General features: G+C 42.2%; 1 protein-coding gene across 1 annotated transcript in view; it reads right to left on the reverse strand.

The window, feature by feature from the left end:
- Positions 1 to 3,443: 3,443 nt before the first annotated feature.
- SMYD2 (SET and MYND domain containing 2) overlaps positions 3,444 to 18,447 on the reverse strand; it is a 25,630-nt gene continuing 10,626 nt past the window's right edge. Inside the window, exons 4-11 of the mRNA XM_014308473.2 lie at positions 17,748 to 17,872; positions 14,007 to 14,074; positions 12,208 to 12,310; positions 9,723 to 9,833; positions 7,834 to 7,954; positions 7,461 to 7,635; positions 5,837 to 5,945; positions 3,444 to 3,852 (exon numbers count right to left, since the gene is read on the reverse strand). Coding sequence (XP_014163948.1) covers positions 3,772 to 3,852; positions 5,837 to 5,945; positions 7,461 to 7,635; positions 7,834 to 7,954; positions 9,723 to 9,833; positions 12,208 to 12,310; positions 14,007 to 14,074; positions 17,748 to 17,872 — 893 coding nt within the window. The 3' untranslated portion in view covers positions 3,444 to 3,771. The remainder of the gene's footprint in view (positions 3,853 to 5,836; positions 5,946 to 7,460; positions 7,636 to 7,833; positions 7,955 to 9,722; positions 9,834 to 12,207; positions 12,311 to 14,006; positions 14,075 to 17,747; positions 17,873 to 18,447) is intronic.

The raw sequence follows: 18,447 nt of genomic DNA on the forward strand, positions 1-18,447 counted from the left end.
AAAAACCTGTAGGAAAAATTCAGCAGAGCTAACTCTGACAATGCTGCATTTCCAACAGCCGACTTCCCACTGGTCTCCTGGGAGGAGATGATGACTGAATTAGCTGTTGTCAGCCTCACTAACAGTTTGTGGTCTGTGTGCTCAGAAAGTGGAATCATCAGGCTGATCTCTGCTGTAGCAGCTCTCATGCTTCACTGAGGGAGGTCTGAGTTAAATTTTGCTCCTTGTATTAGTGGGTAAAAAAATGCTAGGGTGGCAGCCACTGCAGGTAATAAAGGCCTGCATCACATTGCAGAAGCAAATTCCTGAGCAGGCCATGAGAGGAAGGACTGCATGAAAACAGCCTTTGACCACCCTTCTGCAAAATGAATATAAAGCTGCTGATGTGTACTTCAAGGCATGTCGAGTTTGGGATAGGTTTTGATGCCAGTAAGAGAGAGGCTGCAAGTCCAGAACCCCAAAAGCAATTGTCCCCAGCTCACTCTTAGCCTTCTAGAGTGGTTTCCTTGTAGGATCTGGTGCTTAGGGAGCTATAGATGCCATCTAGGTCTTTAGAGAGAAGGACATTATACATGCAGCTGCTTCCAGGGAATGGGGATTTGAGGAAGGGAACAGATGGCTGTGGGGCAAAACAAGATGGAGGTATTAACCATAAATAAACTAGATTGTTAGATTGTGAAACAAAACAGTGCACAGGTCAAAAAATAGCAGTGTTTATATAAATATTTAAAGTAAATAAATTTAGTCAGTGTTTTTGGAGTGTCTTAGATTACAGTTCCATTGGTTTCTCTCAGCTGTTTTGGCTGGCATTTCTTTGAAGTTTTGTTGCCTGTGCTTTCTGTGCACCCTCACTGAGAGTTTCCCACATGCTTTAACAACAGGACTTTGCCTGCAGAGAGTGAACTGGAAATCACTGAAAATAGGAGCTTCCTCTGGAGAATTCCAGCACTATCTAACAGCAAGGGAAGGACTGCCACTGATTCTCAGTGGCTGGACAGTCAGTTCCAGGTATTTCAGGGGTAGTGCTCCTTGATTAGGCAGGCAGGCAGAAAGGGAATGCCTCCCACAAGCTGTTTTCATGTCAGGCTGGGGGGCACTCCCTGACTTAGACAGTGGCTGGTAGCTGAGGAAGAAATAGGGATGTGTCTAGAAAAGGGTGCTCAGCCCCTCTGGTGCACCTGGCAGCAAACTTTAGGGGCTTCCTGAGGCCAAAGCTGTATCCTGCTCCCTGTGTGTAGTGCCTCCTGATGGATCCTCTTCCATGAATCACATTACCTGCTCTTTGGAAGCCATTTAGTCCTCTGGCCTTCACAATGTCCTGTGCTGGTGAGCTCCATAACTTATAGATTGAATGTATAAGAACTTCCTTTTTGTGTATGTTAAATAAAAGTATTTTCTTGCTTCTGCTTGGTCTTTAAAAGAAAGCAAAAGTAGTACCAGAAACACTGGTAATAGGATGTTTATCCTGTTGAGGTTGCTCCATATGGATAACATATTTTCCTCACTAGTAAAGTACCTTTCTTTGGTTATTTTACAAAGGAAAAAGTTTACATATGCAGATGACTGTAATATTCCCACATGTTATTGTGTGGAATGTGGTAAATGAGATAACATGTTTAAGTTTTATGTCACTGGATTTTACTGTCCTGTTTTACTACAGTATTGTGATGCCTCCAGTTTTATTTGTTCTGTAATTCTGTGCCTGACAGTTTAGCACAAAACAGTGATCTGACTCTCACCACCTCATTGTATGTACACATTTTGTAGAAAAATGAGACATCAGTTATGTGCCCTTCCTGCCCCCAACCCCTCCTGTTAGGGCTGAATGGCAGAATTGTTCTATGCTATTGAAAGCCTTTAAAAAAATAAAAATCTATGCATGCTATTTTATATTCTAATGTATTATTCATATCAGTACATAAGCTTATGCTTGTCAGTTTTATCTTGTGTATAGAACTGATTACTTTTGACAGTATTTTTGCACTGTTTCTTTTCTTTCTCTTTTTATTATAAAAAGTTCTATCAGCATTAATTGACTGCAATAAGTTTTTTACCCCTTTCACTGCCTTTGTGTAAATATTTTCTTATATGCTTTTGCAAATGTGAGAATGTCTTCAGTCACTAAGGTTTTTTTGGTAAGGCTGTCCCTCATATTCACAGTATACAATAAACCATTTTTTTCAAGGAAAACAATGTTTGTGTTATTTTCTGTATCAGCTTAAGGGTTTTGTATTTGCACCTACACTGCTTGAGTTGGTTTCCCATGTTAAACTAATAGGCACAGCCAGGGCCACAGTGAGCTTTGAATAACCTTGTGTAAATAGTAATCCAAGTTTCACAGGGGCAAGGCTCCCACTGGTGCCTCATGTTCAGCTAATCCAATTCTTTGGTGTTGAAGTGTGGTGTGGGCTCTGGACAGACTTGCTGAAATAAAGGTATTATTTCCCAGGACAAGAGTTTATTTGACAAGACAAAGTTAGGATAAAAATAGTCAGCTAGTGCCCTCTTGCTAGGCTTGGCTGTAGTTAATAGGCTTTGGCTTTCTGGAATTGTAGATCTGGTGCAGTTTTATATACTCCAGCAACAACTGCTGGCTGGAGAGCAATGAAAGATTTCAGCAAAATGAGCTGACAACCCCTTGTTCTAGCACTTTTATTTTCAAAGCGGCGCTTACAAGAAAGAAAATACAATGAAGTTCTTAAGTGTGATGTGTTCTTTCTCATCATACTTTATAAACTGTGAAAACAGTAAAGAGGCAGGTAATTTTGTTGTGCACCATATTTCAGTTTTGATGCTAGAAGTTTATAGCTACACTCTTTTTTTTCCCCACCCTTAAAAACACACACTTGCCATTGATCTAAATAGAGAGGGAAAAAATCCTCTTGTTTTGTATATGGGTAGAGAAAGCCAAGTCCTGGACTTTTTCCTCAGAAAGTGTTCCTGTCCCTCTCTTAAAAATAATTGCCGACATATTATTTACAATAGTTGTAATCTACTGGAGGTGAAGGTATTGCTGTAAGGAAATATGAGCTCTCCTCTGCAATAACTCACTTTAACTTGTAAAGGAGTGTAAAAAGACAGAAGTTGCATAGTTCATGTCTTGTGCAAGCCTTCAAGCTCCGACATAGTTGTCAGTATTTTCTGTAAAAGACAAATTGAGCTCTATCTAGGTCTTTGCCGTGATGAATCCTCCTCTGCCAGGAGCAGTGATGGACCTGCAGATTAACTGGTTGAGGGAACATTGGTGCCATTGCTGTAAAATGTACATAATTCATCACCCCATTTCCCCTCTCTCTCAGTTAAGCCACTGCAAATAAAAATGATGCGAGAAAAAAAGGAAATGGGAATGTGTACCAAACACCAACAGAAAAATCAGGGCTTCTGCTAATTTGTCGGATTAAGAAAAACTATTTGGGCAAAAGTACACAAAACTATTGTACCCATTTAAGTGTACAACAGGAATCAAGAGGGGCCAAGACCACTTTATTTACTTTACACAAATAAGATCCACACCAACACCCCTAAAGAAAAAATTGGCCATTTCTGCACATGAGCCATCAAAAGGCATAACCTTTAAGAAACCATGGCTGCTTCCTTAAAAAAAAAAAAAAGGCAATTGTAGATGTGTGGAAGCTAGGCCTACGTGTGTTTGTCATTCCAATTATAGGACAGAACTGTGTTCATACTCTACCGCTTTTCAAAGCACTCCTGAAGGTTTCCATAACAAGGCTTTTTAAATAAAGGTTTGAAGGATTGCATAGATTCAAAGGCTCAGTGGTCCTCTAATTCCTTTTTGATCTCTGAAATGTATGGATGATCTTTCCCATGTGCTACTTCCATGATAGCAATTGCCTATGAAAAGAAAAAAAAAATATTCACACAATTGATTCATATATAACACCAGGCTATAAATACTCTCTTTAGAGGTTTGAAGCAGTCTGACACCTCTAGCTACTTTTTGTCCCCTTGTAGTCATAAACCCAGTAGGAAATAAAATGAAATTCAAAACTAAGTAATAAAGGTTTTATATTCAGAGAATACATCTTTGATCTTAAAGGAGCCCAAAGCACCTTTCAAAATTATATTCCTGACAAAACTACTTTGAATGCCACCAGCTCCAGGACAGAAAACTGCAAGTGCAGTGGGTAATATTCCAGCAGAGGACTTAGCCAGTATCAGAGCGAGCTCTGCCCCTACCAATTTATCCTTGAGCTGTCCCAGACATACAGGCCCAGTGCAGGAGTAATGCTGAGGCATTTCAAACTTGAGTCTGTAAACCCTCTGCTCCTTCCAGGGGCTGCCAGTGCTTTAGGAAGGAAGCAACAACTTAGGCAGAAGTGATTTCCCATAAGATTCAGAGAGAGGCTGCTGTGCCCAGCTCCCTGGTGTTACACCTGCTCCAGGCCCGAGGGGGAATGCTGCAGGCAGCCAAACCCCTGACTGGCACCTTTCCTGCCTTGGAGTGTGTGCCAGGGCAAGATTTCCCCTTGAGAAAAGAAGTGATAAAAGACTACACTAGACAGAACTGAGAAGAAAGTTCACTGTAAGTCTGAGAACGGTTAAAAACCAAGGGAGCTAAGACAGAGCAAGGAATTGCAGTATCCTGGCCCTCTGAGCATTTGGTCATTTCATCCTTGGGGAAATTTTATGCTCTTGTATTTGTTAAGCCAGTATAGCAAGGGCTTTTGGTTCCACCTCAACAGTGAGAAATGACCCCACCCCTCCTCCTGCCTGAAAAAGAAAGGAGGACCTTCTGGATGAGCTGCTCACAGACTGAGAGGGAACAATGGATTTGCTTTTCCACTAAATCCCAAACATCAGAGGCTGGGATAACTTTGGGCTGTTCCTGTAGACAGCTTTTGGAAGTGAGTCACTAGAAAATGTTTGTGTTAGGAAACTAACTATGCCAACAAATTTACCTCACAGTTCCCTACCCCTCATCCCATGCTCCTACTGGCACAATTCCCATTTCTACTCAAGGGTTTAACACCACAGTGAAGGAAAACCTATGCCAACTTCAAACTAGGTAACAGTTAAATTTTAGAGCATATATTCTTCTAGCACCTTTCACCATGGTTGGATGGTGCTGTTATTTGCTGGCTAAAACTTGCCAGCATCTAAAAAGCAAGAAGAAATAAATACATTATGACATTCCACACTGAGTCATCATATGCTACAGTGGTCACTGATGCTTAAGAAACTAAAATAAATTTCTGTCCAACAACAATAGGGGAAAAGAGTCAAGAAACAGTACAGTCTAATAAAAAATAGCAGAATAAAAAACTAAAGATTAAGGCACAGACTAACAAAAAGGGGTGAAGAAAAACATAAAACCAAAATGCTGTATTTGCCAATTTCAGCATTACCAGACGCATTGAATTCCCTTCAGCTATGTGAAAATCGATTGGTTCCAGAACAAATAACCACCAAAAGCATGCCTAGTTTAAGTTGGATATAGAAATCACAGACTTCAATGAAACACTATGTGCCTTCTATAAGAGCCAAGCATTTTTCCTGTCCTTACCCAGCAAATGAGGGGAAGATAGGGTTCTGCTTCATTTACACTAGTGCAGCTCTAGCTCAGTGAAGAACTCAGAGCAAATGTTTAAGCATAATTCTCACTCCAGCTGCTGCAGTATGAGCCCACTGTGAAAAGGCACCCAAGAGCAGACCTATCCTCCATCTCTAGAAAAACCAAATCTGAGCCAAAATTCCCGTGACCAAATATATTAACACATGGTGCATTTCCTACCACGCCAGGCTCACTGACAGAGAAGCACACAGTGTTTCAATGGCTGAACTGGTGTTATTAATGGAGAAACCAGGCAGTAAATACCCTCTTCAGGGCTTTAACTCCAGCCGTCCTGTTCTTCAGCGTCATGTACAGTCTCCCTAACTTCAGCCACATGGAGGCAACATTCAGCGAGTAGGAGGGATAATGTTTACTGCAAGAGAGAAAGAAATCCAGCTTCATCAACTTTGGCAGTTTCATAGCATTTTCCCAGTTCTGTCCCCCTCTCATGGGGCAGGAAGCTGCCTCTCTGTGCCCCTGCCCATTCAGCGCTCATCCCCTCTGCCGTGACTGCCAAGAGCCCGTGCCAATTGTGTCTGGGATGGGGATGCCTGTCAGTTGGGAATTGGACTGAAACTACCATATGCCTCTGAACAGCTGTCAGATGGCAATGACTTTCTGCCACTAGTTTTAATCTAGCCAGCTACAGAGAGAGCCTGCATTGTGATGAGTTTTTGGAGCCACCCTGCACCCGCAGCAGCGGCTCTGTGTGTTCCACAATGGTTGGTGGGCTGGAAAGCGAGGGGCCCTGTGCAGTGTGCAGGGTACACATGGCAGCCTGTGCTCACACACACTGAGCGGCACGGCCCGCCTCGGCAGAGCCGACCTGGAATGCCAGGCTCAGAGCCAGAGGATCTGGGCAAGTCCCAGGGAAGATAAATAGTACTGAGCCTCCGGGGGGGGAATGTTGGCTCCTTCTTTGTATCACTGCTCTCTGCCAAGTGATCTGTGACTTTATGTTGGCATCTGTTCCAAAGGGAGAGCTTTTCTTGCGCTCCCCCCAGCTGGCAAGAAAGTCACGTCTCAAGACGAGAATCTGGGAGATTCACGGCAGGACCAGACACAGCCAGCGTAACTGCCTGGCTCTCACCAACGGGCCCACTACTGCAAAAACAGACAATTTGATCAGAAACAGTGTTCATATCTCCTGCAGAGGCTGCGAGCTGCCTTGCCCCACGCAGGGCTTCATTCTCCCACGCCTCCAGCGCTAGGGCAGCGGGATCAGGGACATGGGCACCTGGAGCTCCGAGCGGGATCAGGGACATGGGCACCCGGAGCTCCGAGCGGGATCAGGGACATGGGCACCCGGAGCTCCGAGCGGGATCAGGGACATGGGCACCTGGAGCTCTGAGCGGGATCAGGGACATGGGCACCCGGAGCTCCGAGCTCGGCTCCAGCTCCCTCTGCTGCTCGGCCCCAGCCCTGGGACACGGCTCTGCTCTCCTGCAGCCATGCCCACCGGGCTGCTGCAGACAGAGAGCACCGGGAGACTGCGGGGGGCTGACAGCAACACAGGCTTTGCCTCCACTGCCTTGAACAAAACACTGGCTGCAGATGAAGTTTGAGGCCCTTCCTTAGTAAAAAATTATGGTATTTTAGAAACCAGCATTTATCCAGCTAAGCAGAATTATCACAGCACCCAAGGTGGCACAAAATTATTTTGAGAACCCAAAGTAAGGATTTCAAAGTCAGTCCTGCTATATATTGCAGACCACATTCTGACAGTAACAGAGACTGTCCTGGCATTTAAATATTCCTTTCTGAGTAGTGGTATCATGGGTAGAATGTTTATACAATATATACTGAGAGAAGTGATCTCTGCAAAAACTTGTCTTAATTGTTCAGATTATTAATTAGATCATTAAAAAAAAATAGTCTGTCATTTTACCTGTAGGGTCTGATAATTTTTTGCCCATAACACAGCGCACCTTCCCAGTCCTGCATGTAGAGACAGACACCCATGGCCTGGTACATCATATGTAACATATAAACATTACTGTCCTTAAACACTGCACCCATCTTGTCCAGGCTGAGTTCACAGATCTCCAGTAATTCACTAGGGGGTAGGAACAAGTCAAGGAATGCAATAACTCAATGGCATCTCATTATACAATTAGCTGATAATGCCTTCAGCCACAAAGAACACAGAGATAAGTTTAATTTCTACTGGTCACAGTAATTCTCCTGCATGTACTTCTGAAGCCCAGCAGGCAAGATTTTTAGGTCACACACCAGTGGAGTCAGGGTAAGACAAAGGATATATTTGTAGTGTTTGGCTCGCCTGAATTCCTCAATCACGTTCCTGGCATATTTGATCATGTCCTTTACTGTCTCTGCTGACGGAGGATCATTCAGCTTGCAGATTTCCAGTTTCTCTTTATCCTGAAGGAAACACAATGAACCTTACAAAGGCAGGTTCCAAGCCCTACAAATAAAAGTGCACCTGCTATACAAAATTTCTCTAATAAAAAGACACAGATGTGAACTTAAGCTCTTCAAAGAATTAAAAAACAAAGGTAGAATGTGCACCTGCAATTTTTCTCTAAAGCCTTGGCTAGAAATCCTAGGATCCCCTGGCCTTCCAGTTCATTTGCCATTCTCTACTTCCATGAAGTCTCTTTCTTTTGTAAGATTGAAGAGCTTTTCAATTTTGCGTTGCAAGTGGTTTTACATAAGAAATGTCACTGCTTCCAAAAGATTCGGGTGTAAAATAAATTTAGGCTTAGTTTTAAGGCTGTACCAGCTGAAGTACCTTAGGCTGACCACCAAATGATATGTCTGTGGAAAATGACATGATCTCAAATATAGAAAAAGATCCTTCAGATCTATAGGCAAAACCACATTTTCATATATTTTGTTATTTCTGCTGGACAGCTCCACTTTCTATTATCTCCCTATCTAACATACTATTTAATGAGGAGCCAGCTACAATCTAGAGACAATTTTTTGCTGTTTAAGCTTCACATTGTTTCAAGATTTTTTTTTTCTTTTATTATTTAATCTGGCAGCTGAGAGAGGTACAGGGACTCTTTCCAAAACTGAAGGAGGCTGAGTGACAGGGGACTCCCAGAGTAGCACATTGCTGAAAATCACAGATGAAATCCTGGCTTCATTAAACTCAGTGGCAAAATTATCATGGTAACTGTGGGGAAAAACACAAATGATATGGTATCAACAGAAGGGCCTCAAGCAACAATACTGGGTACTATCTGGAAAAAAAATCACAAAAAATGACACCATTATAGGGGAAGGAAATGGTTGTCTGGCCACTTTGGGAAGCCTGGTGAAAATGGGAGGAAAAATTAGCTGGAACTTTAGATTATGCCAGACACACTGATCTTGTCTGGAATGACAGATAAGCTACACAGAGCTCAGTTCTTGTAGGACCTTCAGTGAAAGAGGCCCAAATTGGCTGCACAGGCACAGCTGTCTCAGTATCTGTTGGGTTTGGGTACCTTTTCCCTTCAAAAAGTGCTTTTCTTTAAAACACCTAACACCTTATTGTCAGGAACACTGTCTGGATCTTCTTTTGTCCTTTGAGGGGCACCAGCTCATGTTTAATGACCACAGCTCTGGCCTGCACATCACAAGGGGCTGTGACCCAGGACCATGCTGTCCCTGGGTCAGAGCAGACCAGTATGAGGCTGTTGCAGAAAAGATCATTCCTCAGATTCTGCTGTGTCTCCAAACCACCCAGACATGCCATACAATGTCCCCTAGAATTGACTGAAATGTCCTACCCAGGAAACGCAGCAGCACTCTATCCCAGAAATGCCCCAAGTGAGATTTACTTGCTAGGAGTTGGTAGAAAGCATGAAATTAAAAAAAAAAAAAGTTCTGAGCTAAATTCGTTTGGCCAAGTAGCTTAGAAACAGTATAATTATCTACTTTTAACAATGTTTTCATCTTTGCTTTGTAGCTCGGCTTTAAATAGGCCTCTACCAGGAAGTTTCCTGGTGTGTCATGATTACAGTGGAAAGAATGAGTATCAGAAAGCATTCTGGACAGAAAGAGAGAAAAACACAGCCACCTCCCCCCATCCCCATTATCCTACTTTCCAAAATGTAATTAAGCCACACAGGATATTACATCTCAGGACATGGGTAGGTGCCTTGACAGTCAGAAGTACATTTCCCACCAATTCCATTACCTTTTCTTTTGTAGTGCACTCCCTGCAATCACAGCTAAAGAAATAGGAGTCTCTTAACCGGTCATTTCTGTCTTCTGTGGGATACAGCAGGTCAATATAGCTGCTAAAAATCTAAAAATGGTTAAAAAAAACCAAACAAACAACAGTCAGTGAGAAGCAGCGTCACCAAACCTATAAACCTATTACACTTGTTCTGATATATGTAGTATGACAACTGCATATTCATGCAGCTTGTGCACCCCTGCAGCCACATCACCTGCCTGCTGCCTCGCATTCCAAGCCCCTTGGCAGCATCAGGAGCTGTCACTTGTGAAAGCAACCTGACAGAGAAATGTTCCTTTCCTATTCGTTATGGAATTTCCCCCAAATATTACCCTGGCTTGCACCCAGGACAGCAAGATTCAGGTGTGGATAAGGAAACTATTACAGCATAAATCTCAGGCTCCTGTCAGACTACAAAGAGATGCTTCCTTTTCAGAAGTAAAATAATGATTTCAGGTATCCAGCCTAGGATAAATTACAGTGGCCTGGTTTTTTGGAGGCTGGAATCTCAAATTTTTCTTTCTGAAAACCTACAAAAATTGGGGCAACAGCAGTCACTAGTAGCTTTAGAAACTTAGGACAAGACCTTTAGATCTCTGAAAAGAAGAGAGGCCCAGTGCTCCAGTTCAAGGAGAATGAATATCAGATTTACTTCAGCAGCAATATTTTAAAGCAAAGAAAACCTGCTTTTGAACATTTTAAAGGCCCTTCATATACACTATTCTTAAGTTTTCCTCTATTTCAATGGTCTTCAGAAAAGAACCCCTGCAAGTAGCTTTAATGCTGTGCTTCTAAAACGAGATCTCCCCCAAGAAACACGTCCTATGCTCAGTGCAGTTGATCATTCTGCAGACCAAGGAACAGCTTTAGCTCCATTTCCTCATTTACAGTTATTTGAAATGCTTTGCTCCGTCTTTATACCTAAAGTTTCTCTTTTCTCCAAATGTAAAATTCCATGTAATTTCATACAGTGCACCTTCTTTTTAAGTGTGAGAGTGTCATGTCACACTTTCCCTCATACTCCCCTCCTCCCTTCGATATTTTCAAAGCATGTGGAATGCAGGAACCACATTCACGGCAAAAAAAACTTTAAAACGTTGCCCTGCAATGGCTACACGGAGCCTGAAGATGGAGACACAGGCTGGGAGACTGCACAGTGACCACACACAGGCACAGCTCACGTTTAGAAAATTCTGAAGTGTCAGAAAAGCAAATGTGCAAAGCCCGTGAGGTCCTTGAGAGCTGATGAAATTTCTAAGGCAGAATTCAACCTGAAGAAGATGTTGAGCAACATCATCTACCTCTAATGATACACCTTCCCTCAAAATGCTGAAAATGTCTGGGATTCCACACCAAAATTCTGAAGCTAGAATCAGTCCTGTTGGTTACCACAATGCATTTGCAGTGAGTGCCAGCATCACAGACAGAAGTCATCGCTGGCAAATGGTATCAAAAGAAGTTGCTCACCTGAGTCATTCATCCTTGGCTACAGCAACTAAACTCATCTTCTTCACAAGGGGGATCAGGTATAATCCACAAAAATAACCTCTCTATCTTTCTTCCAGGCTGCTATTACACACCTCAGAAAACAGTAGATGTTATCAAAAATCAAATCTGAGCTTATCAGTATGAACTTTGCCCATTAAATTAACGCTTACAAACAAGCCATTGAAATTCTGTGCAAACTCCATCCCCAGAGAGGATGTTCAGTATCTTCATTCCCTACAGGTAATTGAACGTCCTCCCCAGCTCTCTTTAACATTTTTTTGCTGTTGTTTTTTCTTTTAGTAAAGTGCAGCTCTACTGTTTAAAACTCCCTGCCAAATTCATTATTTGACTGAGAAAGTTTCAAAGTAAACCTAGAGCCTTACTCAATTTCACAGATTTTTATTCCTCTCTGTTCAGATTCAGTCCACCTAAAACCACACATTTGTTCTTCTGTGATTTCCCAGCAAATGCCACTGAGGTGATATGACCAAGTCCCATGCTTTGTGGTTCTCTGTCCAAACAGAAGTCAGAGGATTTATCTGTACCCATTTACCTTGTTTATTCTGGCTTCAATTTCAACACATTACTATTATACTGGGAACTGTTATAGCAGTAATAATTTGCTTTGATCTTGGAATTTCAAAGCACCAGCCAAACATCAGTAAACTCAGCCTCATTTTACAGATGGGTAAACTGAGAGAGAGGCTGGCAGATACACAGTGACTGCTGCAGGTGCCCTTCCCATTAGCAAAAAATAGGGTACTGCCTCCAAAAATCCCTTCAGTCCTTCAGAGCAACCCTAATTTTTCCAAAGCACCATCTTGCATTTCTCTGAGAAACAAGAGATCCTTCCTTCCTGTTACTAAATTGCCATCTAACTGAAATGATCCCTGAGAAGCAGAATGAATCCTGTTGGGCTGCAGGAGAACAGAGCACATTCAAACACCACATTTACCTCCTCTCCAGGCTCAATCTCTCTGACAGCTCTGACTTCAGCCAAGGTTCCCTTGTAAGTCACAATCACATTTGGGCAACAGCTATGGTTCATCAATGCAACACTGTAAAAGTAGAAAAGTCAATGTTTTCCCCAACCACCGCCACAAGCAACACGGAAAAAGTTAAGCACCACTTCACAAAATAAATAAATCTGAAAGACTGAGTCAGTCTGTCTCTCTAAGCTGTTTTTATTCTGAGGCTTAACATGAAGGTAACCTTGGGAAAATCTCTTGTACTGTTATTTATTCTAATGATATGGAGAATGGCTGTGCTAATGAATCATTACAATTTTTAAATCCTATTATTGCAGAACTAGGCAAGTTATTATTTTCCCCTTCTTACAGTGCTACAGAACAGCTGACAGGTATGTTCATTCAGCTTCACTATCAACATGATAGACAGACTATTTTCCCCAGAGGAGAAAGAAAAACATGTTAAACCTAAAAGGAAACAAGTAAATACAGGAAAACAAAAGTCTTCACTGCACTGCAAGTTGAGATGGGTGTTAAAATTTTTGCTGGCTTCTATTCAAATGTAAACTGCCTCCATGTTTGAAGCGGGAGGGAGGAGATCTCTGTCTGTTAAACAAGCCCATGACTTGGACAAAAACTCAGATGGATAGAGAAAAGTAAACCCCTTATTACCAAGCCTGGAGAAAGTGCAGTTCACTGGTCATCTGAGATAAAATTTGTAATTTTAATTCTTTTCCAATCTAGCAAAATAACAACTGTCTCTTCAGTATTTTTAGCTCAGGCATAACTGTTAAGTAGGAAAGATCTGACTCCTGTACCCTAAGCATTTACAAAGTGATGGTGCTGGACATTTTTCCAGAACATCCTGGTTAAATACTCTCCTCTTCCCACAATGACTCTGATCCTGGGCATTTCAAGGCATTAATTTCCAATCTGTAGATCAGGGATATGAACATGAGACAGATCTGCCTGAAGAAGAAGAATAATCTGTGCAGCAAGGACTAGCTACTAGCGCTTGTCTGCAGCACTTGGCAAAATCACATCCAGCTTTGAGTGGGCATCTGTAAGTTTCAGGTTACTTTGACACAGATAAGCTACGAGTAATCCAAGCCTCACCAGGAAGTCAAACTAAGCCTCAGTGCTAATACCTTCATACAGGCTGTGCAAAGATCAGGGGCACAAAATACCCTCCTCTGCTACAATATTAAATGGGAAGGACAGATTTAAAAATGCAAGAAATGTTTCTTGGCCCTGAAGAAAGCAGCAGTCCCCCATTCACGAACTGCAGTTAACGCTTAACATCTGCAGTTTATTCGTACAGCTAAGAAGCTTGTACATATTTTTTTTCCACTGTCATAGCAAGGAGGCTCAAAGAAGCTGTGAAAGGGATTTACTATTTGCAAAGGAACAGAGGCAGAAAAGATATTGTTCAGAGAGCACCAGGGGAAGGATTGTACCCAGCCAAAACAGAGCAAGTCACCTGCAATCCTTTTCATTTGGCTTTAATTATTACTTGATGTCCCTGTCCAGAACCTGCTACCCAAGTAAATGTTTTTTACCAACCTGAATATAGTTCACAATCTACATTTCAAAACAAATTATATGCGCAATTTTACCAAAATTACTGGATTTTTAAGAAAAACTGCTGAAAATAATTTGCCACATTTTATTTGCCAAATAAAGATCTTAAAAACAAGATAAATTAATTATTTTGGTAGATATCTACTTCTTCTATTAGTTTTTAAATAAGTTAATTTTATATTTTTAAATATTAAAATCAACCTACTCAGGGAATATGGCTGATCCCAAATGAGAGAGTTCTTCATCTTCAATTGTGAAGCCATTACAGTTAACCTAAGAAAAAAGAGAAAGGTGCTGGATCAGCTTCTGGTCAGTTGAGTACTCCCCATGTACTCACATATCACATTCTCACACATCAAACACCATTGCAGAAATTTGATTACAATTTTTCATCCACCTCTCCAGGACTCACAGGGAGCTCCATGACATCCTGACAAGTGAAGTGAGGACAAAGTCCCACTCCAAAGGGACGTTAAAGAACTGACAGTCCAACACTTACACCTGCTCAGGACATACCTACTGAATTGCTCCTTGAAGGGCCAAACAAGAGAAATGGGGCTCAAAAAGAGCACACAAAACCTCACCCCAACATGGGGCAAGGAGATTTCATTGGGTCATGACAAGGAAAGGGCCAAAGCAGAACTACACGTGCAAGGAGCAATGTGGGAGAGAAGGGCAGCAAACTCAGCCAGACTGGGGCAGTGCAGAGCTTTGATGGAGCACATGTCACAGGGACCTGCCACAATGGCACCTGTCATCAAAGCCCGCACATATCAGCTACAGCTAAAGCACATGTGAAAACAACAAAAGCACTGAGAAAGACTTGAACCTCATAAAGACATAGAATAGGAGGGGACAGAAGAAGGACAGAGTATGAGAGGAAGTGTATTCCTAATTTAACAGACACAGGATCAAAAGAACTTGTTCACAAAACTCTCTTATGGAACAGATTCAAGCAGGTTTTAAAACCTTCTCACTTTTGTTCTCATCTAAGTCAAAGGAATCTTAGAGAAGTTTCAGCTTTTTCATGTGGTTTGTATGACTTTAAGTGGCCAAAATGCAGCTCAGTCAAGTACTTTATTCCACTTCCACTTCAAATCCCACACATACTGACACAAAGAGAGCCTTCTCCCCATTCACCATTATCTCCCCACAAACATGAAAAAAGCACCAGTAACACACTACAACAACTACTCACTAAAACAACATGGCCAAGTCCAGTTAAAGCTAGAAAGGGCACAAGAACAGCCAATCAAATATAGTGCAGTATTTGTTTTGGAAAGGGTAAGAGCTGACAACAAATACTACCAGCAGTAATCACAGAATCATTGAATGGTTTGGGCTGGAAGAGACTGTAAAGATCAAATTCCAATCTCTTGTTTTTTCTCCAATCCCCAGAGGCAGAGACACCTTCCAGTAGACCAGGTTGTTCACCAGGCAAAGTGATATGCCCCACAAGCTGGAATGCAGCCTGGACTGGCTTTTAGAAATACACAAATACCCAAAGCCACTCCTCCGGTATGAACTGTTCAGGGTGAGTTCACAATTAAGGCAAGTATCCTGATGCACTCATCAGTATCTCTGCTATCTTTGCTTGATCTTCATCCTGTTATTTTTAGCAATATAGCACTCAAAGGTTCCCAGTCGCTCAAGATGGGCATGCTACTGCACTGGCCAATGTAAGAGCATACCAGAACCAGAACCAAAATGTAATTGCTGAATGCTAAAATAATAGAAGGGAAAAATAATATCAACAGCAAGTAAGAACATAAGGCTACAAAGGCTGACAAAGAACAGCTTGTTGGTTCTGAATCACAGGGAAATATTAAAAAATACATAGTGAGTTATCATCAACTCGCCTCCACTAAGCCAGAGACAACACACTTCATGAAAGTATCATATTAGAAATGACACAAGAGGAGGGATTAGAAGGGATGAGATATCACTGGTTTCACCAGATGAATGCATGACTAAAAACAGGCAAAGTGGAGGGAATGAAGAGACGACAGCAATAAAAGGGGAGTTCAAGGTTGTTCCCAATGGTGGAAAAGAAAATGTGCAGAGGGAGGCATGAAATGCAAGGTCTTCAAGGAAATGCTGAGATGCTGGAACTTCAGGCAAGAGAGAAACTGTTCAAAGAGTATGACAAGGTGAGATTGAGGAAAAAAGCACCAACCTTAAGAGCTATATTCCATAGGGACAAAAGAGAGTAGAATGATGCCAAGAGCTGGAGAAGAGAGCAGTGAAAGAACTTTGGACAAAAGAATTCTACTCCACTCAAAAGAAGCACTTACACTTCAGCTGTGTAGGGAATAGCATCAGGCAAAGTTCGCTAAAAGCAACGAGAAGGAGTCAGAGGCGTTTGAGTCCCAATGACTGCCCTGAACCACAGGGAGAAACAATGGGGAATGGAGAAGCAAGACAGACCACATGAGGCCAAAGTGTTAGAGGAAAACAAAGGAGCAGCGGTATATCCATACTACTGGTTTTAGGTCAAGGTAACTAATTATTAGGAAACATGTTTGCACAGCTCAGGTACAAGCATACCTCCCATTCTTCTGGGAAGATTTATCCTGGGACTAACACCTCAGGAGGCTGCATCCTGTAAAACAATTCTGAGAAGCATCCAGATGAATTCTGGAGATTTTAGTTCAAAAAATTCTAATGTCCACAGTGGCAGAGAGTTACCTGATGATCAGGATGAGCTCAAGATAACACCTACAGGTGACATCCATAGAGAAGACTGGATGGAATATGAGATCTGGGAGCCAGCAGCTCACAGAAGTCAGGTAAAGTACCACAATCTGGTGGTGATGCTCTTGGACAGGACATGAAACAAAAGTCATTATAGCCAAAATACTGAAATCTTTGGGGAATTCTGGCTATATTCTAGCAAAAATATTCTGAAATACCACAAGAAACTGGTCATACTAACATCTTCAAAGTATCCCCTCTGACAAATATAAATTTTAAAGTCTTCAAAAGAGAAAAAACTCCTCATCATTGAAAGGAAATGTGTAATTAGAAACAACACAAGGGATGATAAGCAGATGCTAAACATCCTAAAGAATCATTGCCCTACAGAATAAGAGTACCACTGTAGTAAGGAAATAGTAACTGTGCCCCCTTGTTGGTAGATGCCCAGCTCTACCAAACAGGATATTTCCATCTCAGTTTTCATCACAGAAGTCAACATTTGCCCCCATCTCAAGATATTATTTTACTCAGAAACCAAAGTACAAAAGTAGCTCATATTGAAGCAAAAGAGGGAAAAGAAGAAAATGGATCTTTCAGTATTCCACTGGTGTATTATTCCATCCACTACAATACATCCAATTCAGATGCATATGAAAAGTAGGTGAGAAAAAAGAAGTGACATATCAGAAGTTATCTAACAAGACATCGTGTCTTTCCTTCATCTCTCCAGATGGCCAAACCACCTGACTGCATTTAAAAGCCACACAGCAGATAAAAGTTTTAGGCTGTGCTTTCTGCTGCTCTTTCTACGTCTCTGAAGTTTACTCCCTGTGAAGGTCAAACACAATGATGACCTGACCAGCAAGGATTTCCACAAGTTTGAAGCCTGAATGAAGGATTTGCCTCTGCAGGGCCTCAGGCCAGCAGCCTTCCATGCTAGTTCAACAACAGCCACACTATGTTTGGCCCACAAGAAGCTTAACTTTGACAGGGTTTATTAAAGGCTGTTTCCCCTTTTCTTCAGTGTTTGAGAAGCAGCTCATGGACAGTCTGCAGACAAGAGTCTCTACCCTCAGGATGGAAGTGGGGCACATCCAGCCACCACTGCTCAATGAAGCGGATCTCCATCTGTCCCTAAGATAAGCAAAGAGTTACCATTTCCAGTGCCATTAACATCCACCCCCTTTCAGGAAGGCTAAAACTCCTACAGCACCATCCACCTAAGCAGGCTGTGTTCTAGCCAACTTACTTGTGCAAAGAGAACTACAAGGGCAGCATTGTCAGGGCAGTCCAAGTGCTTTGAGTAAAAGTGATGCAGAGCAGCAATGTCGTTCTGAATCAGCTCTCTCTTTTCATTGTCTAGTTTGTCAAGGTCTGTGGACAAAAAATACATTTCATTTCAGTAACAGGAACACCCCTCCAGGCAGCCTTAGGTTAGAAGAGGCCCAGACTTTAACAGAAACCCCTGAGGGACAAGCCACTGGGAAGTACTGCAAGAAGTGCCTGCCCTTCCACAAACATAATGTTGCCTCTGCGAAAGCCACATGTGCACTACAAGAACACAAAATCACAGAATCACTAGGTTGGAAGAGCCCTTCAAGATCACCGAGTCCAGCACATGCCCAACATGAAGGGTTAAAAAGCATTTTCTGACATCTTTAGGTTAGCAGGACACAGACTACTTTCTTGGGAGAAGGGCTGTAGTCTTTAGAGCACATTTGTTAACTCCAGCAGACAGCCCAGCAGCCCTGGCCCTCCGGAAGCCTCTCAGCTGGGGACAGCTGTGTGACACCACCTCACCAGCTACATGGACCCACCCACCGCGGCAAGAGCTCACACTGAACATCACCCACATGGAAGCATGCTTTATGTAAGGAATCTTTCTCATACAGACCTATTCCTTACCAGCACAAACCAGCCCAAACCTCTGCTAAGGCTGCTTATTCCTG

This window comes from Geospiza fortis, unplaced genomic scaffold (genome assembly GCF_000277835.1).
Source record: "Geospiza fortis unplaced genomic scaffold, GeoFor_1.0 scaffold41, whole genome shotgun sequence".
In the NCBI taxonomy this organism is placed as follows: Eukaryota; Metazoa; Chordata; class Aves; order Passeriformes; family Thraupidae; genus Geospiza; species Geospiza fortis.